The 24,965-nt window shown below is 31.6% G+C and overlaps 1 protein-coding gene across 1 annotated transcript in view; it reads right to left on the reverse strand.

Moving 5' to 3' along the window:
• Positions 1 to 24,965, reverse strand: part of Ccdc114 (Coiled-coil domain containing protein 114) — a 181,789-nt gene that overhangs the window by 36,168 nt on the left and 120,656 nt on the right. Inside the window, exon 8 of the mRNA XM_090167243.1 lies at positions 1,701 to 1,934. Within this exon, the coding sequence (XP_090023369.1) occupies positions 1,701 to 1,934 (234 nt within the window). The remainder of the gene's footprint in view (positions 1 to 1,700; positions 1,935 to 24,965) is intronic.

A 24,965-nucleotide genomic window follows, 5' to 3' on the forward strand; every position in this document is an offset into this window, starting at 1 on the left:
TACTAGTAGCTTATACTCTTTACAGACGAGGCTTATAAACCCGGGTTTAGATCCCGTTTTTGAAACCAGAGCTTATTTAGCTATACTGAAATGTGCTATACAAATTTAACTTTGGTTTACTGAACCCAGTTTTATTAGCCTCGTCTTAATAGGGTATAACGATGTTAACAATAACCAAAGTATAGACTAGAATGACTTTGTATAGGAATTTATCCAATAAATTGTGAGTGGTGGGATTTGAAATGGGCAAAATATCAAAATTATAGGATTAAAGGACTTTTTGGGGGTTTTGCTAAAATAAAGGATGTTGTAGGACATTTTGGAAAATATAGGATTTTGTAGGAATTATAGGACATCTGAAGCCCCTGCATTGATTAGGAGTATTTTTAAAAACGTACTTGCATGATATAACAAGTAATTTTCAAGTTATTTTCAGAATAATTATAATTATTATAAAAGCAGGCGTACTCACGAGTAATTATCATGCAATTATTACGGAGTTATAATCATCATGGTTATTTGGACACCCTAAAAATTTTAACTCATGATTAAAATTATTCACTTAATTAAATCGAGGTTTGAATGATGAAATCGGGATTAAAATGATTAAATCGAGGTTTGAATGATGAAATCACGATTTAAATGATTAAATCAAGGTTTGAATGATGAAAACGGGGTTCAATTGATTAAATCGAGGTTTGAATGATGAAATCACGATTAAAATGATTAAATCAAGGTTTGAATAATGAAATCAGGATTAAAATGATTAAATCAAGGTTTGAATAATGAAATCACGATTAAAATGATTAAATCGAGGTTAAAATGATGAAATCGGGATTTAAATGATTAAATCGAGGGTTGAATGATGAAATAGGGATTCAAATGATTAAATTGGGCTTGAAATGATTAAATCGAGATTAAAATGGTTAAATCGAGATTGAAATAAGGAAATTGAAATTTGAAGGAATAAATCACGATTAAAATGATTGCATAACGATAAAAATGATTAAATCGCGTTTAAAATGATCCTGATTAAAATAATGAAACCACGATTAAAGTAATGAAATCACGATTAAAATAATGAAAGCACTATTAAAATAATGAAATCACGAATTAAATAATGAAATCACGATTAAAATAATGAAAGCACTATTAAAATAATGAAATCACGAATTAAATAATGAAATCACGATTAAAATAATGAAAGCACTATTAAAATAATGAAATCACGAATTAAATAATGAAATCACGATTGATATAATGAAATAACGAATGAAATAATGAAACCACGATTAAAATAATGAAATAACGATTAAAATAAAGAAATTACTATTGAAATAATGAAATCACGATTGAAATAATGAAACCACGATTAAAATAATTAATTTTTAATAGTTTTTTTTAGAACACCCTAAAGTATAGTGACCTGCTGATAGGCACGTCACGAGTAATTTAAAAGGATAATTCGTTCTTAAATCCAGAAGTGAATCGAACCGAAGTTAATCAACTGTATTAGAAAACAATGGCTGCGCTGAAAAAATCAATTATCGCAAAAAAGAGCCCCCAAAAAAACCCCAAAAGCTCTTTCGAACATAAATCAAGGAAGCCCCTCTTTTAAAAACCCCACATCATTAAACCCCCTAATGACCCCTGAGTCGGACAACGGTCACTGGCAATTTAATAGAGAGAGAGCGACTGACCATTTGATGAAGAGCGTCGCAGATGAGAGCGACCCTCGCAACCCTCTCTTCCAAAGACGATAAATTCGACAAGACATTCGATTCGGAGTCTTCTTTAATGTCGCCAATTTGGCTCAAATGGGAGGCACGAATCAACCGACCAATGGCCGTAATCGCCTCGGACAGCGAACCATCCGAGTTGGACGTTTTACACTCCAGACTGACCACTTCCGCCAGCTTGCACTCCAATTCGGCCTATTCAAAACAAAAAATTATTACTGAATATACTATTACTTTTTCTTTGTTCTTTTTAGCATAAATGGTTTTGTTTTATTTTAATTAAATCATTCATGAATATTCAAGTCTATCATTATATTTTTTCCTTAAATTATCACAGATATTTACCATATTTTTTTTTCAAATTCAAAAAACACTTGATTGAAATCAACGAATTTAAAAAACACTATTTAAATCAACGAATTTAAAAAACACTATTTAAATCAACGAATTTAATAAATAACTAGATTTAAATCAACGAATTTAATAAATAACTTGATTTAAATCAACGAATTTAATAAATAACTTGATTTAAATCAACGAATTTAATAAATAACTTGATTTAAATCAACGAATTTAATAAATAACTTGATTTAAATCAACGAATTTAATAAATAACTTGATTTAAATCAACGAATTTAATAAATAACTTGATTTAAATCCACGAATTTAATAAATAACTTGATTTAAATCCACGAATTTAATAAATAACTTGATTTAAATCAACGAATTTATAAAACCTTTGATTTAAATCAACTAATTTATAAAACATTTGATTTAAATCAACTAATTTATAAAATTTTTGATTTAAATCAACGAATTTAATAAATAACTTGATTTAAATCACCGAATTTAATAAATAACTAGATTGAAATCAACGAATTTAATAAATAACTTGATTTAAATCAACGAATTTAATAAATAACTAGATTTAAATCAACGAATTTAATAAATAACTTGATTTAAATCAACGAATTTAATAAATAACTTGATTTAAATCAACGAATTTAATAAATAACTTGATTTAAATCAACGAATTTAATAAATAACTTGATTTAAATCAACGAATTTAATAAATAACTTGATTTAAATCAACGAATTTAGTAAATAACTTGATTTAAATCAACGAATTTAATAAATAACTTGATTTAAATCAACGAATTTAATAAATAACTTGATTTAAATCAACGAATTTATAAAACATTTGATTTAAATCAACGAATTTAATAAATAACTTTATTTAAATCAACGAATTTAATAAATAACTTGATTTAAATCAACTAATTTATAAAACATTTGATTTAAATCAACGAATTTAATAAATAACTTGATTTAAATCAACGAATTTAATAAATAACTTGATTTAAATCAACGAATTTAGAAAATAACTTGATTTAAATCAATGAATTTAATAATAACACTTTATTTAAATCCAGCGGTGTGAATATCAGCCAATCCTGATTCAACGTGTAAGCAATATTGGAGCAGACGCGGGGGTGGAACTAGACGGGGGGGGGTGGAACTAGAGGCGAGGGCAAGTCTGGCGAATGAACGGCTGCTCTTTGAAATATGAGCAATTTGAGAGCGCAACCAGAAGCCAATTTTAAATGTACCGACGACCAGCGGGGACTTTTAAATTAATGGATCTTAATTAATCCTATTAACTAATTAGTTCGTTAATTGGCGATGGACAGCTACTTATTCGCGAGCTCGCAATTAGATTCTGTTTCCTCGAGCCAAATTGCAACTTTGTCGAGAAATTAATAGTTTCGCCCGCCGTGACGCGTTGGAAACACTGCCTTCCAAATCTAGCCCAGAAATTTATTTCCGGTCCCGTAAGGTGAACAGGGTTTTTTTTTTAAAACACGTTTTACGATATGAATATTTCAAATTTAGAATACTTCAGTTTTCAAAAATAAATTCAAAGGGGTGGCTATAAATTTAAATTTAATAGCTGAATTCTAAAGGGCGGTTTAGAAACTAAATTCTAAATGGTGGGTTAGAAACTTAATTATAAATAGTGGTATAGAAACTAAATTCTAAATGGTGGGTTAGAAACTAAATTATAAATGGTGGTTTAGAAACTAAATTCTAAATGGTGGGTTAGAAACTAAATTCTAAAGGCGACTTAGAAACTAAATTTTAAAGGGTGGTTTAGAAACTAAATTATAATAGGTGGTTTAGAAACTAAATTCTAAAGGCGACTTAGAAACTAAATTTTAAAGGGTGGTTTAGAAATTAAATTTTAAAACGGGGTTTAGAAACTAAATTCTAAAGGCGACTTAGAAAATAAATTCTAAAAGCTGTTTAGAAACTAAATTCTAAAAGCGACTTAGAAACTAAATTATAATAGTTGGTTTAGAAACTAAATTCTAAAGGTGACTTAGAAACTAAATTTTAAAGGGTGGTTTAGAAACTAAATTCTAAAGGCGACATGGAAACTAAATTTTAAAGGGTGGTTTAGAAACTAAGTTCTAAAGGCGACTTAGAAAATAAATTCTAAAAGCTGTTTAGAAACTAAATTCTGAAAGCGACTTAGAAACTAAATTATAATAGGTGGTTTAGAAACTAAATTCTAAATGGTGGGTTAGAAACTAAATTCTAAAGGCGACTTAGAAACTAAATTTTAAAGGGTGGTTTAGAAACTAAATTATAATAGGTGGTTTAGAAACTAAATTCTAAAGGCGACTTAGAAACTAAATTTTAAAGGGTGGTTTAGAAATTAAATTTTGAAACGGGGTTTAGAAACTAAATTCTAAAGGCGACTTATAAAATAAATTCTAAAAGCTGTTTAGAAACTAAATTCTAAAAGCTGTTTAGAAACTAAATTCTAAAAGCGACTTAGAAACTAAATTATAATAGTTGGTTTAGAAACTAAATTCTAAAGGTGACTTAGAAACTAAATTTTAAAGGGTGGTTTAGAAACTAAATTCTAAAGGCAACATGGAAACTAAATTTTAAAGGGTGGTTTAGAAACTAAGTTCTAAAGGCGACTTAGAAAATAAATTCTAAAAGCTGTTTAGAAACTAAATTCTGAAAGCGACTTAGAAACTAAATTATAATAGGTGGTTTAGAAACTAAATTCTAAATGGTGGGTTAGAAACTAAATTCTAAAGGCGACTTAGAAACTAAATTTTAAAGGGTGGTTTAGAAACTAAATTATAATAGGTGGTTTAGAAACTAAATTCTAAAGGCGACTTAGAAACTAAATTTTAAAGGGTGGTTTAGAAATTAAATTTTGAAACGGGGTTTAGAAACTAAATTCTAAAGGCGACTTATAAAATAAATTCTAAAAGCTGTTTAGAAACTAAATTCTAAAAGCTGTTTAGAAACTAAATTCTAAAAGCTGTTTAGAAACTAAATTCTAAAAGCGACTTAGAAACTAAATTATAATAGTTGGTTTAGAAACTAAATTCTAAAGGTGACTTAGAAACTAAATTTTAAAGGGTGGTTTAGAAACTAAATTCTAAAGGCGACATGGAAACTAAATTTTAAAGGGTGGTTTAGAAACTAAATTCTAAAGGCGACTTAGAAAATAAATTCTAAAAGCTGTTTAGAAACTAAATTCTGAAAGCGACTTAGAAACTAAATTATAATAGGTGGTTTAGAAACTAAATTCTAAAGGCGACTTGGAAACTAAATTTTAAAGGGTGATTTAGAAACTCAATTCAATAAGCTGTTTAGAAACTCAATTCTAAAAGCTGTTTAGTAACTAAATTCTAAATGGTGGTTTAGAAACTCAATTCTAAAAGCGACTTAGAAATTTAATTCGAAATTCGACTTAGAAACATAATTCTAAAGGCCAGTTACCACACTAAATTCCGATAATATAATTCAACGTTGTCAGAAGCAAATGAGCCATATCTTCAAAAACGGTTATCCAGCCCACAAAATCAAACTAAAACTAGAAATTAAATTATCCAACTATAACCCAAAAAACTACGCCTTAAGTTAAAAACGGATATTATTCGAGATAATTCTTAGGCAGCACTGACCAGTTAGCCCCAGGATCTAAAACGACTGCCATAAAAAAAAACAGTTTTTGCTAAGAAAACAAAATACCTAAAAAAAGAGTTATCGCGAATGACCAGTAGAGGGAGCAGCTTGGCGAATCAATAGGCCATAAATTAGAACAATATTTTTAGTCAATAACAACTCGGGTAGCTCCCATCCTCCTCCCGTTACGGCGAAAGCTATGTTGCGTTAACTTTTACGTCGGTGGTGCCATCTGATAGCGGGGTATCGAGTGATGAATGGTCTAATTTTATATCGCCCTCTATCGAACTTTCTAGTGACTAAAAGGCGGCGTTGCCAATAGCGAGCCAGCTGTTACCAGAGACGCTTAATAGAGAGCCCGGACGAAAACATATCGGCAAATAAGAAAGCTTTTCGTGGCCAGAAAATAAGCCATTTTTCCTTTGAGGTCTTTTTTCTTTGCCGATTCTTACGGCTAATTTTTTTTATCGCCAGGCTGTAGAGAAAATAAAGAAACAATTGTTGGCGAGGAACACGTATTTTTATGTCATCGTTTAGAACGTTTTTCTGACAGTGCACAGTGGTTGGGGGTTGATTTTTTTAAAATAAAACAGATAACTTTTTAACTAGTATTACTGAAATCTGGGGTTGGATATTTTCCAATTTTGGGTACGATATTTTTAAACCGATTTTCAGATATTAAAGTGTGATTTTCGAGATTTTAAAGTATGGCTTTCACGATTTTGAGATTTTAAAATTGGGAGTTTCGTGATTTTGAGATTTTAAAGTGCGTCTCTCTTGTTTTTTAGATTTTAAAGTGTGATTTTCGTGATTTTGAGATTTTAAAGTGCGATTTTGAGGTTTTAAAGTATGATTTTTCTGATTGAGATTTCGAAGTGGGATTTTCGTGATTTTGAGACTTTAAAGTATAATTTTTCTGATTTTGAGATTTTAAAGTATGACTTTCCTGATTTTGAGATTTAAAAGTGTGATTTTCGTGATTTTGAGGTTTTAAAGTATGATTTTTCTGATTGAGATTTTAGTGATTTTGAGATTTCAAGGTGTGATTTTCCTGATTTTGACATTTTAAAGTGTGATTTGCGGGATTTTGATATTTAAATAGGTGTTTTCATGATTTAGAAAATTTAATTTGTGATTTTCGCGATTTTGAGGTTTAAAAGTGCGATTTTCATGTTCTTGAAATTAAAAAGTGTGATTTTCCTGATTTTGAGATTTTAAAAAGCGATTTCTGTAATTTGGAAATTTTAAAGTGTTATTTTCCAGAACATTTACAATCTACTCTACACTTTAAAGGCCGACTACATAAATCTTCGGTTTACTCTGTCTTTCACTGGAAGTAGGCTGACTGCATGGCACACGTGTATTGCAGTAAGCCTACTTCCAGTGAAAGACAGAGTAAACCGAAGATTTATGTAGTCGGCCTTTAAGAATGTATGAAAACCGGTAATAATATCCAATACGACGGTTAATAAAAAATAAAAAAAAATTAACTGCATTAGTACCATATTTTGTTTGACAAAATTTTTTCGACAAATGCCAATTTGTACTAAAACCGGACGTTAATTACCGAATATGGCGGAACATCCGTTTGATACAAAACTACTGCATTATTTCAATAATTTTTAAGAAACAAAACCTAAATATTTGTGGAAACTGAAATCAAGACGAAGCTTAAATAAGAAGAAAACAAAGCGATAACAATAAAAGTAAAGGCTAACGAAACTAAAAGCCGCCCTAATAATTGGTAATCGAAATAATTCGGGTCTCGGGCGAGTCAACATCGTGGCGGCCATTAACACCAACATTCCCCCCACGTAGATGGCGCCATCAGCGTATTATTCCGTCATTAAATCATCACTTAGGACGGATCGGGACGGGATCCCTTACGAGGCCCATAAATTGCGTAGGCCGTAATCGTAAAACGGGAAAATGGTGGCCGCGCCGAGGCTTAGATAGTCGTACGAATAACATTTTACCCGCGTTTCAAGAAGCCAAGGCCTCACGCAAAAATTCTCATTATCAAAAACGAGAGCGAGCTTTTCTTGGGACGAGAAGTCTAACATCGTTAACGCTAGGATTTATCGTCCCCGCGAGTCATCTCACCTGATAATTGCGTATTTGCCCGGTTAAAGGAGTGCTTCAAATAGGTGTTTAATGTCAGGTGACGCCCAATTATCCGTGGAAAGATTTTACGAGCGAATTTTCCAAAATAATGAAATAGATATATTATCGCGTCGTCTTGATATTACGCTCGCCTACAATGGTGACATCTAGTGGGCGTTTACTATATTACTATATTAAACTATTAGATTTATGCTTGCTAGTTTTATCTAGTCGGTATTTTAATTTTTCTTCATCTTTATCGGTTATTTATGTCGAGAACAGGTTCAGTAGGACCCGCGACGGAATTGAAAATAAACTATACTACATTTCGCAATTTTAACATTTTAACCGTGGCTAACAAAAATTAATAACGGTAGTGGCGTAACTTTAACCTACGTAATTAATCAAGGCCCTTGCATGCTCGAAAATAAAAACTATTCTGGTCTTTCGAATTCGCCGCAAATTCCCGCTAGGTGTGCATGCACGTCGAAACTACTGCTCAGGCCTGGTCTATAGCATAGGCCATGGGGATTAAATCGCGTAGGCTACAGCCGATAATGGCTGCATCTCAGCTTCGTAGTGTTTAAGTATTTTTGTTTTATAAATCTCAATATTTATATTACATTATTTTAAATTCGAAATACTAGTTAACCTATATCTATTTGGAAATTTTCGCCAATAAAATTATTAACTATATAAAATTACATTAACCTTAAAGATTTTATTACGCCTTGGCTAAAAATTTCGAACAGTTTTACTTGTAAAAATTGCCAAAATATACAACTTTAAACAATAGATATCAGTTAATATGATAATATGAATATTGAGATTTTTAAAAAATATATTAAACATTAATTTTATTCTTTAAACGCTGTCCTATGTATCTGTGATGCAACCAATACCGGCCGTAGCCTATGTGATTTATCACCATGGCCTATGCTAAAGACAAGGCCTGAGCAGTAGATTGGACGTACATGCGCACCTAGCGGGAATTTGGGGCGAATTCAAAAGACAAGAATTGTAGCTAGTTCTATTTCTTTTAGTTAATTATACTTATAATACTTTTCGGTTCTTATTATACAACACCAAACGTATGCTAACCAGACGAAAATTCATAAATTTATGAGCTTCCCACGTTGGCCGCTACGTGGCTTAAAATAAACTGAAAGGTCAATTAGTTTAATTAGTTTTAAACTTATAAGATATTGAGTTTTATAAGACAAAGCTATCCAATGGGAAATTTAGTTTTTTTTTGTGGCAGAATAGGTTCGGTAGAACCAACGACTACGTAAAAAAACAAACCAACTAACTAACATTTTCCTTTAAATTAAGCCCTAGACATCTCAAACACAAAAAGATAAAAAAAACGTAGTAGACGCAAAAAAAAAGCATCGCCGGGCGCTTTTCCCCGAAATCTCCGCAACGACGCCCCCGCCATCTCCCGAGCGACCGATCAACTAAAATAAAAATCGCTGAATAGTTCCCGTTCAAACCTCGGAAGGCACACTGCGCTAAAGCTCGTCTCGTTTCTCAAGTATAATGACTTTTAGGTCTAACCCGATAGTGGCCGAAAATCCACCGTCACCTGATAGCGAATCGCAGATCTGGAAACGGTCTTTTGAGAATAGCTTTAAGAGGCGGGTTAGTCGATATTACTTTGACCAGGATTTTAGACCAATTTAAACACTAGAGGTCCCTTCAATCGAATCATCGCGCGCCATGGCCGCTCAATAGGGGGCGCTATTAGCCCGCAGTCGTCTAATAGATGATGTATTTCAGTTCATTTAGTAAACGAGCGGATCAAGTCCTCAACTCGCGCCATTTGTCCCATTGAGGGAAAGCTAAGGACCATAGAGCAATTACTCCCGAACGGGACAAGCAACGGGCCATACTCGCTATTGTGACTGTCCGTGCCTGATACAGCCATTAATATCTGGAAAGCTATTTTGGGAAAATCTTGATATTTCTATGGTACGGTACTCGTGCTGGGGGACATTTAACGCCGTAAATTTGTACGACCTTGAACCATGTCTTCAAGGTCATTGAAAAACTATCTCGAGAATCGTTGGGTTTAGAGATTTGGTTCCAATTAGAACTGGCTTTAAACCTAACCAAATAGATCAAGTAGAAGCTAAGAAGTAGCAATGTATTAAATGTTAGACAACAATTTAAATATACCAGTCTTACATTATTATATAACGATCAAAATTCCGGATATAAGCTGTCAGAAAAAAATACCAACTTTTTAAATACTCGTTCAAAAAATATACTAAAAATCCCAAAATGTCGGACTTCTAAAAAAATAAAATCCATTTTCTACCAAGGGGCAAAAATTTATAATTCTTTACCTCCAGATGTACAAAGTGCTACAAATGTATTAAAATTCAAAAAAACTATCAAACAAATGCTTTTTAGTAATGACATTTAATTATACAAGTGTTGTTGACGGTATTTATTTTAATGATAGGGCTAATTCTTTGATCCCGTAAATTTAAATTAACTTTGTTTTATATAATATAGATATAGTTCATTTTTTCTTTTTTCCTTTTTTTACTCTTGCTGTTTTATTTTAAATATTCATTATAACTAAACCCCTTAAGGATAGCTTACAAGTCGCAAGTTGACATAGCCCTCTAATCTCTGGAAAACATGTTTTTCATAGAAAAATAAAAATTCAATTCAATTAAAAAAAAAAGTTCAAAGTAAAACACACAAGCTCCCACAGGTTCGATTTTAATGATTTTTATTCATACTAGATGGCGCCAATTTAAACTTTTTTTTGGCGAGAAGGGAATAAATATTTACTACATTATTACAAAAAACATTGCTAACACTATTTTAATCGATGTTTTAGTTCAAAAAATATATTTATTACGCTGATTTTTTGAATAATTTAAAATTTCTAGGTTTCAACTGCTGGCGCCATCTGTTAAAACAATTTTAAACGATGTTTTAATTAAAAACTAGAAACAAAAGTTTCATTGGCAAAATATTATATTAATGAAATATTTTTCGGGGTTTTTATAAATTTTAAAATTTATACGATTCAGACTGTTGGCGCCATCTGCTAGAATTCGGGTCTTCAAAAATCGTCCTCGAATGACGTAGCTCCTGTGAAAGGATCTCCTCCTTTGTGTCCTAATGTGTATTGTGACCGCGAATTCAGATAATGGTTTCCTCCCTGATCTTATAAGGGATTTGTATTTCAAAGGAAAAATACATATTCATTGTGAATTGCAGTGGGATAATTATTAAGCTGATTTTTGGGTTTCTCCCAAGTGGGACAAAGTTTGGACAAGGACAACTATTATTGGGAACGACTCTAAAAGCTATTAGCCAATTTCAGACCGAGGGTAAATAAATATTATGTTTTATGTTAAAAAACCGATTTCCCAAAAACAGGTCGATATTATAATTTTCATCAATTTTTTTGAGACTGATTTGAGGATTTTTAGTAGACTATTTTTAAATTTTTAAAAGGGCATTTTTTTATTGATTTTTAAAAGAGATTGAAAAGTTTTTGGGGATATTTTGCAGATATTTTAAAATATTTAGAAGATATTTTTTGAGATTTTAAGATATCAGATTGTAAAATTATTGTAAGAGATTAAGATATTTGGACCGAGGGGCTAACCACTCTTAGAAAGTCTGTACACCGGATTACGCTTAGATTAGCACTGCCAAAGGCAGGGAATTCAAAGACTACGTGTAATCCCATTATAGAGACGAGTCGGGCCCCCGATTGAGTCGGGCTTTTTATGCCCGACCCGGCCCGAGCCCGGGCAGAAATAAATTTTAATTTTTACGGGTCGGGTCGGGCAAATTTAATTTTTGAAAATTTCGGGTCGGGCTAATTTTCAATCGGGTCCGGGTCGGGCCGGGTTTTTTTCATTTTAAAATTAAATGGACCGGGTCGGGCCGGGCTAATTTTCAAAAGGGCCCGGCTTTTATAAAAGGCCCGGCCCGACCCGACCCTTACCCGCGAAAGGTCGTGTGAAATGTTTCTGCCCTTCGTGTGTTGTACGAAGAGAGATAGAGGAAGAGAGAGGGGGTGGGAGAGAGATAGACGTAATGAGTTCTGCTAACAGCGCGACTAGCGTCTATTGACTATCATTTCAAGGTCGTCTCAGTCGTCCGATTCGCCTAAACTTCTCTTACGTTTCGTTTTGGTTTTACTTTCGATTTCCCGGCGTTAAATTGCAAGTCGCGTGTCTCGGCGTACTTTGAAAGAATTCTAGATATTCCCGCGTCACAAACGAGTCACGAACGTGTATTTTCCAACACGGGTCTGACACTTGGTCCTCGAAGAACGAATTTAAAAAGTTCAACTCTTTCGCAACAAACTGTTCTTCACAAAAATTATTTAAATAAATAAATGCCTCTTGTTATATTTGGTATTGCATATCTACATCTACACTATATAATAAAATGAAAAAAAAAGCTTCATGCTATGGGTTGCGGCGGTTCTTCGGGTCTGATCGGGTTTCCGGGTCGGGTCGGGTTTTCGGGAATTATCTGGTTTTCGAGTCTTGTCGGGTTCCCGGGCCGGGCCGGGCAAAATCGATTTTTTAATTTATCGGGTCGGGTCGGGTCGGGTCGGGCAAAAATTATTTTCATTTTTTACGGGTCGGGTCGGGTTGGGCAAAATTTAATTTTAAAAATTTCGGGTCGGGTCGGGTCGGGCAAAATTTTATTTTAATTATTTCGGGTCGGGTCGGATCGGGCAAAATTTATTTTTACGTTTTTCGGGTCGGGTCGGGTCGGGCCGGAAAAAAAGTGGACCCGACTCGTCTCTATGGACCCATTAGTACAGTCAAAGGTACGGCTCTGTACACCGATTACGCGGAGTGATCAGCCCCTCGATTTGGACAGCATGTTAAAATTATTGGAAGATATTTAATTTTGTTTGAAAATATTTTAATATATTTAAAATATATTTTAATAAATATAATTTAAGATATTTTAATAAATATAATTTAAGATATTTTAATAAATATAATTTAAGATAGTTTAATAAATATAATTTAAGATATTTTAATAAATATAATTTAAGATATTTTAATAAATATAATTTAAGATATTTTAATAAATATAATTTAAGATATTTTAATAAATATAATTTAAGATATTTTAATAAATATAATTTAAGATATTTTAATAAATATAATTTAAGATATTTTAATAAATATAATTTAAGATATTTTAATAAATATAATTTAAGATATTTTAATAAATATAATTTAAGATATTTTAATAAATATAATTTAAGATATTTTGTAAATATTTTGTCAACATTTTATGATTTTTTGTAAATATTTTATGATATTTTGTAAATATTTTATGATATTTTGTAAATATTTTGTCAACATTTTGTAAATATTTTGTCAACATTTTATGATTTTTTGTAAATATTTTATGATATTTTGTAAATATTTTATGATATTTTGTAAATATTTTGTCAACATTTTTTGATTTTTTGTAAATATTTTATGATATTTGGTCAACATTTTATGATTTTTTGTAAATATTTTATATTTTTTAAATATTTTTTTCGAAGGTATTAAAATATTTTATGATATTTGGTAAATATTTCATGATATTTTGTAAACATTTTATGATTTTTTGTAAATATTTTATGATATTTTGTAAATATTTTATGATATTTTGTAAATATTTTATGATATTTTGTAAATATTTTAAGATATTTTGTAGATATTTCATGATTTCGACTAGAGATTTAAAATATTTGGTGGATATTTTAAGATTTGTTTTTATATATTTTAAGATTTGTTAATATATATTTTAAGATTTGTTAATATATATTTTAAGATTTGTTAACATTTAATTTAAGATTTGTTAATATATATTTTAAAATTTGTTAATATATTAAGATTTGTTGATGGATATTTTAAGATTTCTTGATAGATATCTTGATTAGTTGATATATATTTTAAGATTTGTTGATAGATATTTTAAAATTTATGAATATATATTTTATGATTTGTTCATTGATATTTTAAGATTTGTCGATAGATATTTTAAGATTTGTTGATAAATAATTTAAGATTGTTGATAGCGCTTTTAAAATGTTAGAAATCTTTTTTCGTACTCTATTCTAAGCCAAAAGCATCCCAAAAACCAACAAAAAACCGGCTTTATTTAAGTAACACCCCTGAAATTTCGAAGCTCAGTAACGGGCGAAAAATAAAAGCTTAAAAAACGAATTTTTTTAAGCTAAAAAAGCGGTCGTGTGTGTGCTGAGAATCTCATATCTCCGGGGCTGCGTTTTCCTTTCTGGAGAGTATTACTGGCAAATGACCATCAACTTCTGAATGATTGCCTTTATTATATTTCCGAGAGGGCTCTCCACTGCAGTCTCCCACCAGGGGCAGTCCGGACTCTCTCACGGAAATGCTCGCCAGCCAACTCTAAAGGGGCATCACTCAAGTATACCGCTAGATGGCGTGCCAGAAACGATTCAATTACGCGGGGGGATCTCGCCAATGTATGGGAGAAGATTTGATTTGAGATCTTTGTTAGTACCGACCCCCCCCCACCCCAAGGTCCATGGCAACGCCTAGACGAAATGCCACTCCATCCGCCCGACTCCATCTAGTGGCAGTCCTTTAAATGGTTATTGAAATTTTTGGGGCCGAATTCGCACTAGGGATGCACCGATATATCGGTAACCGATATATCGGCTAATTTTTCAAATATCGGTATCGGCCAATATCGGCTTAAGCGAGGCCGATATTAGCCGATACTTCTGGTATTAGAAAAACATTTTCAGGAAAAACTTAAAAAAAAGGCGATACTCAACTAACTAATTAATGGAAAACATTTATTGCCACAACCTTACATTTCTTTTTGATCGCTGTTGTAGGAAATAATTATTCACGTCCAAAACGGTCAGGAATCATAAGTGGTTTTTAGACTCCAAAAGCCATAGATCATATCATTTTTTAACAGGTGGTTACGAGAGTAAACAAAAAAGCATAATATTGTGATAGGTAACTTTGTTAATATCGGCCGATATATCGGCTGTACCCATATCGGTGCATCCCTATTTCGCACCAGAAATGGTTTTAAATACACCTTTCCATTAAGTGTTCGTTACGGTAAGAGGGGGAAGGAAAACTGTGCTTTGTCTTCAAACTCATTTTACTTCTAAAAGGACATTAATGAACTTTTGCCCCTTGTTATTAAAGTTTCTCGCCTCACGGATAAAAAACAATTGATAGTTTAATGAAAACAATTTGGTTCAAGGAAGAATATTGTTTGCCAGATTTAAGGCTGTGTCCGGATTTTTGGGGTAGTTTTTTGGGAGCCCATATCTCTGAAACGAAGCACTTTAGGACCCATGTTTATTAGACATTTTTTACTCATAGAGACCCATAGAATGCATATAGAAAGTTTCGGTACTCTTATCCGTAACACCCTTGTTTTACAGTATAAAAGTATTTCGTTTACTTAACTAGTCATAAAAGGAGATGATTTAAATATTTAAAACAACGAAAAATTTGGTACGGTTTCGATGTTGTTTAAACTTGGATGCATAATAAAAGTTAACGCGTTAGCTTTTATTATTAATCCAAGGTTTAACAGTTTATAGCCTCGTGAACTAAGGCTTAACATTTCATTGACAGCCACAGCAGTGTATCAGGTAAAGATTGTTGTTTATCATAAAATACTAGCTAATAAATATCTAAGTACTAACAATAGTTTTACAGAGTTGATATGAGTATTACAATAATAATTCATTTAATTAGTATCGAAAATAAATTCAAATCAGTTTGAACTCCGATGTCACAAATCTAACCCGAGGTCCGTTTAAATTGTTTAGGGAAATCTTACCGGAAAATACAAAAAGTACAGCCAAATTTTTGTTTAGTTTTAGCGAAACTGGACGTGGGTGACATGGAAAAAACAGTGAAAGCACGTAGAAATATTTTAGGGAAAATTGTCCGACTTACCACTCTAATTTAAATTATCAGATTACTTAATTACAACTATTATCATAAAACAGTAAAAAAGTATTTTTCTAAAAACGGGGATTTTTGATTTGCTTGACCTTGGCTCTCAGGTATATGAAAACTGTACTTGTGGAAATTAGATTTCAACACCAGCAAAGTATGATGAAATTTAATAAGAAATCAATAAATTAAAATAAACCGATAAATTTATTATAAAGAAAGATATCACTGAATAAAACGAGTAGAGATAAATAAACCTTTCAAATTATAAAGAGATAAATAGAGTTATAAATTACAGGGTTGCCACAGTTATTCCAGATACAAATTCCCTGACTTTTACACGTTTCCCTTAACCTTATCTGGAGATTTTCCGTGACTTATTTTATTGTAAAATTTACGTTTTTCAACTTGCAGTTTAGTTAAGGTTTCCTATTGGCAACCGAAATTAAATTCCCTGACATTTCCCTGATTTATAGATTATTTTTTAAATTCCCTGACATTCCCCTGATTTATAGATTAATTTTTAAATTCCCTGACATTTCCCTGATTTATAGATTAATTTTTAAATTACCTGAAATTTCCCTGATTTATAGATTAATTTTTAAATACCCTGACATTTCCCTGATTTATAGATTAATTTTTAAATTCCCTGACATTTCCCTGATTTATAGATTCATTTTTAAATTTCCTGACTTTTCAACCTACATTCAAACCTGACATTTCCAGGAATTCCAGGTTTTTCAGGTACTGTGGCAACCCTGAATTATACAGGGCGAGTAAATAATAAATAACCGTTATCGTGAAAACACTATGAACAAACATTAGACTTCAGTTTTAAATCTTACGTTACAATAAGAAATCATGTTAATAAATATAAAGCAACTTAAATATTTCAAATTTTAAAAAATGGCATATTTTCCGTGATTTCTGTTAATCGTAATTCTTAAAATAAAATAAAAATCCACTATTCTAAAATATATAAATTTAATATAAAGTAATTTAATATTCATGTTTTGTTCAATCAAAATTATACATATTTATATTTTATATATATTATTAAATCAACGAAAGTAATTATTGAAAAAATAATTTCACAGTAAAAATTCATTTAAACTATGTTACACCAAAACTAACAGATTTTAATTCTCACGAAAACAAAATATTTTAAATAATATTTATTTAAATAACCAATACTTGAATAAAAATTGTAAAATGTTTAAATAATCGAAAGTGAATAAGCCTATTATTTAAATAAAACAAACAATTATTTAAATAAATACCACTTTTATTCATATAAATGCTTGGTTGCGTAAAAAACATAATTAAATAAGTTAAAATGATATTCTTTTTACCAACATTTTTTAAATAAATCGGAAAATTTGTGGATAATGAATAAACAATTCCGAGCACTAGATTTGGGTCCCTCCAATGGGATTATTCCGAGGGGTCGGACACTTGCCATTATTTTGTACCGGATTTCGGGATTTCGTAGAGATTTTGGCGATTTTATCATTACTTTTTGAAGTGATTTTGGGATTTCAATGTTAATTTACCATAGCGAGAGTTAAAAAATTTGGAGATTTTAGACAAAGTGTACGGGATTATGGTAAATGTCCGACCCCCCGGATTATTCGCATTTTTATTATCGTTTGCTTCTAATATGAAATTTAGAAATTAGGTTTAGCCAGTCAAAATTATTTATGTCTGCTATTTCGATTATAGCTATGTTAAATAGTCAGCAGACGACGGGTTAAATGTTTTAAACTTCCCGCGTAGCGGCGCTAAGGGTGGGCTGAAGTGGGGGCTTTAGCCCCCCTGCATTTCTGAGAGGGGCCACATATTTATATTAAAAGGGCCACATATTTTAATTTATTAATTTTCTTTATCTCTAGAAATTTGTTTTATTGCGAAGAAACGTTTTTCTGGAAAAAATCTTTCAAAATCAATTTGTTTACTCAAAAAGGTAGTAGACCATAAACATATAGATTCGGGAGGAAGGTAGCGGAAATTGAGAAAAAGTTGAAAAGAAAGGGGCTTATGGGAATTTAGGGAAATATCCCAGGCATGCACGTGTCCCCTCCAGGTCATATACAAGGTCAGTAGGGTGTCCAGAAAACGCGACGAGAGCCGCAACAATAAAACGACCTTGCTCTTCTCGCTTCCTGGAAAATTTTGGGTTTATTCGATTTCACCACTTTTGCGAAATATGGTCCATCCAAGGTTCCCGCTAAGGGCCACAAAATTCTTAGGGGCCACAAAATAATTAGCCCACCTGTGAAAAAACCTTAGCGTTGCTACTGCGCGTAAGTGACGTTAGGGAACAGCTTAATTTCATTGGTTGAACTTCAAATAAAAATTTGTAGAGGTTAACGGTAATAGTTAGTGTAGAAAGCTGTTGGCATGAAGGGCTTGCCACCACCCTCCTACACCTGAATTAATGGCTTTGAAAGTCGCTGGATGACTTGGGACTAAGGTGGTGCCTTGGGTATTAGCCTAGCTGATTATTATTATTATTAGTTGGATACTTCAAACAAATGGTACCTATACCCGAAAAAAAAAGATTTTTAAAGGAAAAGTTCAGGTTGGGTAATATTTGGATTTATTTGAAAGACGTTTTAGGACTTTAATCACGCGCTGTTCGCGGTCTGCGGAGGGAAGGCGAAAGAAAATGGCAGCTCGCTTGGCGGGTATATTTCGCTCGTTTAAAAATTAATTTCTCGTCATTAAAAAAGATACAATTTTACGACTGATGTTTTTGAGTTTATTTAAACATAATCTTTCAAATAGACCCAAGTTTTACCCAACCTGAACTTTTCCTTTAATTAAATTAAAACTTACAGAAAATCGGGCCTTGGTGATTTCGATGCCGGCAGACTGTATTACGCGCTTTTCCCGATTCGGCAATGCCAGCCAATAAAATGGCGTTTTACTTACTTAAATGCTCTAAGATTTGAAGTAAAACGCGATTTTATTGGCTGCCATTGGATGCGTCGAAATAACCAAGGCCCGTTTTTCTCGAAGTTTTAATTTAATTAAAAATCGAGTTTTATTTTTTTGGTAATGTAAGTATATTTTTTGAACTTCTTTTGGATTAGGAATCGATAAAATATAGGTAATTTACGCTTTTCATTATCCCTTTAAGCCATTCTGTAATGTTACTGACTCGGTGACTTTGAAACCTTTGACCCGTCGACAAAGGCTAAACCTTATTTCTAAATTTCATACTAGAAGCAGTATAACGGACGATATTAAAAAATGCGGATAATTCCATTGGAGTAACCCAAATAGAGAGCCCTCGTGTGGACAATTGTCGTACTATCGCGACCCTCAAAAATTGAATATCAAACAATTGTGTTGTGGTAGTGTTGTTAATTTTCCGGAAAAATAAAATGGCAGACAAATTTCCAGAAATTTTTCCGCAAATCGAAAAAAAAATTGAAACATAAATTACTTTTTAAGGGTTTTTAATGTTTTTACTTTTAATCGATACAAAAGGTCTAATAACAGTAAACATTCTACAAAACGTTAATAGTGTTACATTGTTAATCAATTTAAAGCTAGTCTCGAGGTTTAGTTTAACTTTCAGATTCGAAAAAATGAGGCGAAAATTCAGCTTTATTTAAATTTGCAAACAATATTAGACTCATCGTGGAATGAAACCTTTTTTTATTTTTTTCAGAAAAATTCGGAAAATGTTTCGGAAAAAAGACCTCGGTCATTTTCCGGATATTTTCCGAAATATTAGACTAATCGTGGAATGAAAACGTTTTATTTTTTTCAGAAAAATTCGGAAAATGTTTTGGAAAAAAGACCTCGGTCATTTTCCGGATATTTTCCGACTTACAACATTTGTTGTGACCAAGTAATTGATACATGGGATATGAACCAATAAAATTGCATCCTGTGAACGGTCCCTTAGTCCTATTTTATAAGCATCGTCTGAAAAGGGTATCTAAGACACAGTTCAGTATTCTAAGGTTGATGTCACTATGAAATTGTCTAACCGTCGAATTCTACTCATAACGAATCCGTCGTTAGACATTAGAATCATAACGAACCCGTCGTTAGACAAAAGTATCATTTCTAATGGACACATAAAAAGGAATTGGTTGGGGACAATCTCGGACAGAGCTATAGAACGATAGACAATTTCGCATTTTTGGGGGCTCGGAAATAGAGCGATAAAACACCACCAGAGGGGGCTTGAAAGGGAACCAGGAGGCGTTTCCGCGGGGAATTGAAAAAAATAAAATTTTCGCGTCTTTTCGCTTCTCTAGATGGCGCTCAAGACTTAATACTTTTCGCGGGAAAATGAGTTGGACGCGCTCGAAAATTGCATTTTCCCAGCGACAAAAATATATTTCGCGGAGGATTCTCTTCTCAAAGAATGGATTCCATTGACTAAACCCACCCCGGATTTCGCGAAAGGCAGCAACCCCGGGCTTACGCGTATCGCCTCCCGCCCCCTTTATTTCATATTTGGCGATTTTGGGTGCTTCACCTCCGGGATATTTCAGTTAACTATAGCTATAGCGGATATTTTCGATTTTCAAATCCCAAAATAAAATACTACTTTGAACTATATTTTTGATTTCGTTGGATTTAAAGGATCAACTTCATAAATACTGAAGTTAGTTGCCCTTTAAGAATTGGGTTGTAGAAATTGTTTTCCATTCTTGACGTGACCAATGTTATTTGCTATTTGAGAAAATACAGTAACTGTCGTGGCGTTCATTTTTAAAACGTTAGTTGCCCTTTCAGAAGTAAGCTTAGAAAAACTTTAGTTGCCCTTTCAGAAGTAAGCTTAGAAAACGTTAGAGGCCCTTTCAGAAGTAAGTTTTGAAAAACGTTAGTTGCCCTTTCAGAAGTAAGCTTAGAAAAACGTTAGTTGCCCTTTCAGAAGTAAGCTTAGAAAACGTTAGAGGCCCTTTCAGAAGTAAGTTTTGAAAAACGTTAGTTGCCCTTTCAGAAGTAAGCTTAGAAAAACGTTAGTTGCCCTTTCAGAAGTAAGTTTAGAAAAACCTTAGTTGCCCTTTCAGAAGAAAGCTTAGAAAAACGTTAGTTGCCCTTTCAGAAGTAAGTTTAGAAAAACGTTAGTTGCCCTTTCAGAAGTAAGCTTAGAAAAACGTTAGTTGCCCTTTCAGAAGTAAGTTTAGAAAAACCTTAGTTGCCCTTTCAGAAGAAAGCTTTAGAAAAACGTTAGTTGCCCTTTCAGAAGTAAGCTTAAAAGTAAGTTAGTTTCTATTGAAGATGTAAGCTTAAAATGCGTTAGTTGCCCTTAAAAAAATAATCTTAAAAATGCGTTAGTTGCCCTTTAAGAAGTAATCTTAAAAATGCGTTAGTTGCCCTTTAAGAAGTAAGCTTAAAAATAAGTTAGTTGCCCTTTTAGAAGTAAGCCTAAAAACACACAAGTTTCTGTTTGAGAAGTAAGCTTAAAATACGTTAGTTGCCCTTAAAAATAGTAAGCCTAAAAACAGGTTAGTTAAATTTTAAGGAAACAGTTTTAAAGATCTCCAAAAATAGTCACTGACAAAAACATGGAATAATTTTTCAAACAAACTCGAATGTAATCGCCAGGAAAGAACCTCAAAATTTGGTTAAGCTGATGTCTTTGACACCAATTGAACCCGATAAAAAATAAAATCAATATAACTACAATGTAATAGAATATATGCTTACAAAATTTTCCATTTCAAATATACATATATCAGGTTATATAAATTCTTTGGTTCGTAGAAAATTCAATTTTTGTAGGAGCCCGAGATTTCGGACTAGAATGGATCCCATTCCAATTTTTTTATTATTTAACCTTGTGCCTGTCCTTGTCCCCGCGCCTGGGACCTGGGAAGAGGGAACTTGTCAAGAAGGAGCATAAGGTGGATAAATCCTATTTTACATATTTTTCATTAGAATAGCGTTGAGGATTTGTGGGGAAAATTGGAGATTTGCCGTAACATATTTTAGGATTATATTATCTTTGAAAGATTTCCTTATTTAAATATTTCTGCTAAAGTAGATCAATTTTTTTGTCAGACAAGATTTAAGAGATTATATCTCATTTTGGCTGGAGTATTAGAATGAAGAAATTTTTACTCCGACTGAAGATGGCGCTACCCTACACTAGGGGGTTTTCCCCGCTTCTTAATAATAAACGCACTCTCTGTGTCACCTGTCATCCGCTTCGTTAAATAGGAGAGAGAAATACCCCATAGTGTTGTGTAGCGCCATCTTTGGCGTATTATCAATTATTAATTTTAATAAGCTTAGAATTTTATAGAAATTTTAAATAATTTAATATTTATTTTATTTTAGCTAACGACATATTTTTAATTTTGATTATTTTGTTCAATTTAGTTAATGATATAATTCCGATTTAAATTAATTTATAATTTTAGCTTAATACCGACATATTTTTTAAATTTTAATTAATTTTGCAGTTTATTTAATGACTTAATAAATCTTTATATAAAGTAACGTGGCCTTCTTGTTGAAATGTTGCTCTTACGTCACAGTCTCTTAGTTTTACAAGCCTACGAGCGCGCGCTACCCTCGCCAGAGGAATATAGCGTTTTTCTAGCGCGCGTGCAAATCGCTCGTGCGCAGAATACACTAAAAAAGCTGGCTCTTGTGACGTACGAGCAGCATTTTAACAAGTTAGGCAAGAACACTTTTTATTTTATAAAATCAACTATTTAAATTTCAATGGGCTTGTAAGTTAATATTTTCCCGCTACGTTTTAAGATATGACGTAATATCTTCATATAAATAAATATTTGGAAGTCAAATGAAGTAGTTTTTGCAAATTAGTAAAACGTAATTTTTATTTTAAATTAATTTCTATTTTAAGCTATGACCTAATGTTATTGAAGTAAAATTTTCAATATATTGACGTTAAACGTTTAAAATGACCTGCTTTCGTAAAAGAGCCCTACTTCCACAGCACTATGTAGTTAAATTGACGCATTAGCTAAGCCTAAAGAGAGACTAGAAAATTTATTTCTATAAGAACAGTTTTTTTGGGTTTAGGCAGCTTAAGTTGATAGGCTTGTTTCAGAGTCATTTAACTGCTAATACATCATTGTTTCAAACGCAAACGGCTCCTATATTATCATATATTTTTATCATTTTTTTGTTTCTTAAATTTTTTTTTTCAAAGGGATAAAATGTATAGGTTAATGAGGTATTTTATCACGAAAGGCGATGCCTCATTAAACTCATTAATTTTAAAGCGACCCAAAAAATATTATCAGGGTTTCTGATATTAATTAACCGTTGATATAGTGTTGCTTTGTAGATGACTGTTTTATTTTTAGCGCTAATTTCAAAAGAGTAAGTGGCTTTTGAAATATTGGCACCTGAAGATGACAAGTGACGTCATACTTCCCAAATTAAATTGCCTAATTTGTCTTCGATCACATTAGGATCCATAATTTTTTAATAAATTTCGTAAATTATATTATTTTTAATTCTATTCTTAAAGGGAAACTGACATCTACATTTTGGTTCTTTTAAAGGAAACTATATTGAAATATTAATATTATAAATAACAATTCATGTTATCATTGATAAAATAATATTATTAAAATTTTAGAATTGGTTCTAGATAAAGTAAACATAAATAATTCTCTAATAATTTTCTTGCAGTTTATTTTTTTATTCGTTTGTTAAAGGGCAACTGACATCTTTTGAAATTTTGTTTTTTAATATGAACTATATTCAATGATTAAAATTATAAATAATAATTAATATTAGAATTAATAAATTAATATTATCATTGATAAATTAATATTAACATTGATAAATTAATATCAATTAATTAATGAACCAATAGTTTTAAAATATTAATATTAATATTATATTTTTAAGGGCGTCTAACGTATTTTAAAATTATGTAATTGGTCCTAGATCAGGTAGGGATCAATATAATTCTTTAATAATTTTTGTGCATTATATTTTTCTTAATTCGTTTCTTAAAGGGCAACTGACATTTTCTACAATTTGGTTCTTTTCATAGAAACTATATTCAATTATTAAAATTATAAAAAAATTAATATTATCATTAATAAAATAATATTATTAAAATATTAATAATATATTTATAGAATTGGAATTTGTGATTAGTCACATTAGTATCAATTATAAATTAAAATTAATGTAAAATTAATTTTCATGCATTATATATTTTTAAATCGATTCTTAAAGGCCTAGGTTTTCTTCTGCCTGTCCCCCTTTAAATTAGGCCAACATGTTCAGCGGTTGGCCGACCACCAGGGTATTTGTGCTCCACTAAGTTAATTTAAAGGGGGACTGGCAGAAGAAAACCTAGGCCTTTAAAGGGTAAGTAACAGCTTACGTAATTTGATTCTTTAAAGGAAATCTTTTTCAAATGACGTTTTTTAATATTTGATTTTTGAAGAACCTCTAACGTATTTTGGAAATAATTAATAAAGGGACTACCATGCTTTGTTAATTCGATTCTTAAGGGGCCACTAACGTGCTTTTTCAATTTTATTTTAAAAGGAAACTGAGGTGTTTAGAATGGAGTAGTTTGATAAAGATCACATTAAGAGCAATATTTTCTTAATTCAATTCTTAAATGGCCACTGGCATATATTAAAATTCTTTTCCGTATTTTAAAAATAATTATTAAGGGGCACCTAATGCGCTTGAAACATTTGATTCTAAAAGGGAATACCATGTGTTTTAAAACTCACTTTATAACCAGATGTCACGAAAATTTAAGTATACACAATCCCCCGATGTATTAAATATGTTTTAAATATTTAATTTAAATTTGAACAAATTTTCATTGTACATTGATTTAATAAACGTATTATAATAACCAAAAAGGAATTTGGTTGGAAATGAGCGTTTCTTCAACCACTCTTTATGCTAAAAACCATATATCAATCACCCGGTCGTTTAACTAACGCGTTTACGAAAAAATTCTTAAAGGGAAACTAACACGTTTACGGAAAAATTCTTTAAGGGAAACTAAAACGTTTACGGTAAAATTCTTAAAGGGAAACTAACACGTTTACGGAAAAAAATCTTAAAGGGAAACTAACACGTTTACGGAAAAAAAACTTAAAGGGAAACTAACACGTTAACGGAAAAATTCTTAAAGGGAAACTAACACGTTAACGGAAAAATTCTT

The sequence above is a fragment of the Leiobunum rupestre genome, chromosome 2, assembly GCF_980474605.1.
Source record: "Leiobunum rupestre chromosome 2, qqLeiRupe1.1.hap1, whole genome shotgun sequence".
NCBI classification, from domain to species: Eukaryota; Metazoa; Arthropoda; class Arachnida; order Opiliones; family Sclerosomatidae; genus Leiobunum; species Leiobunum rupestre.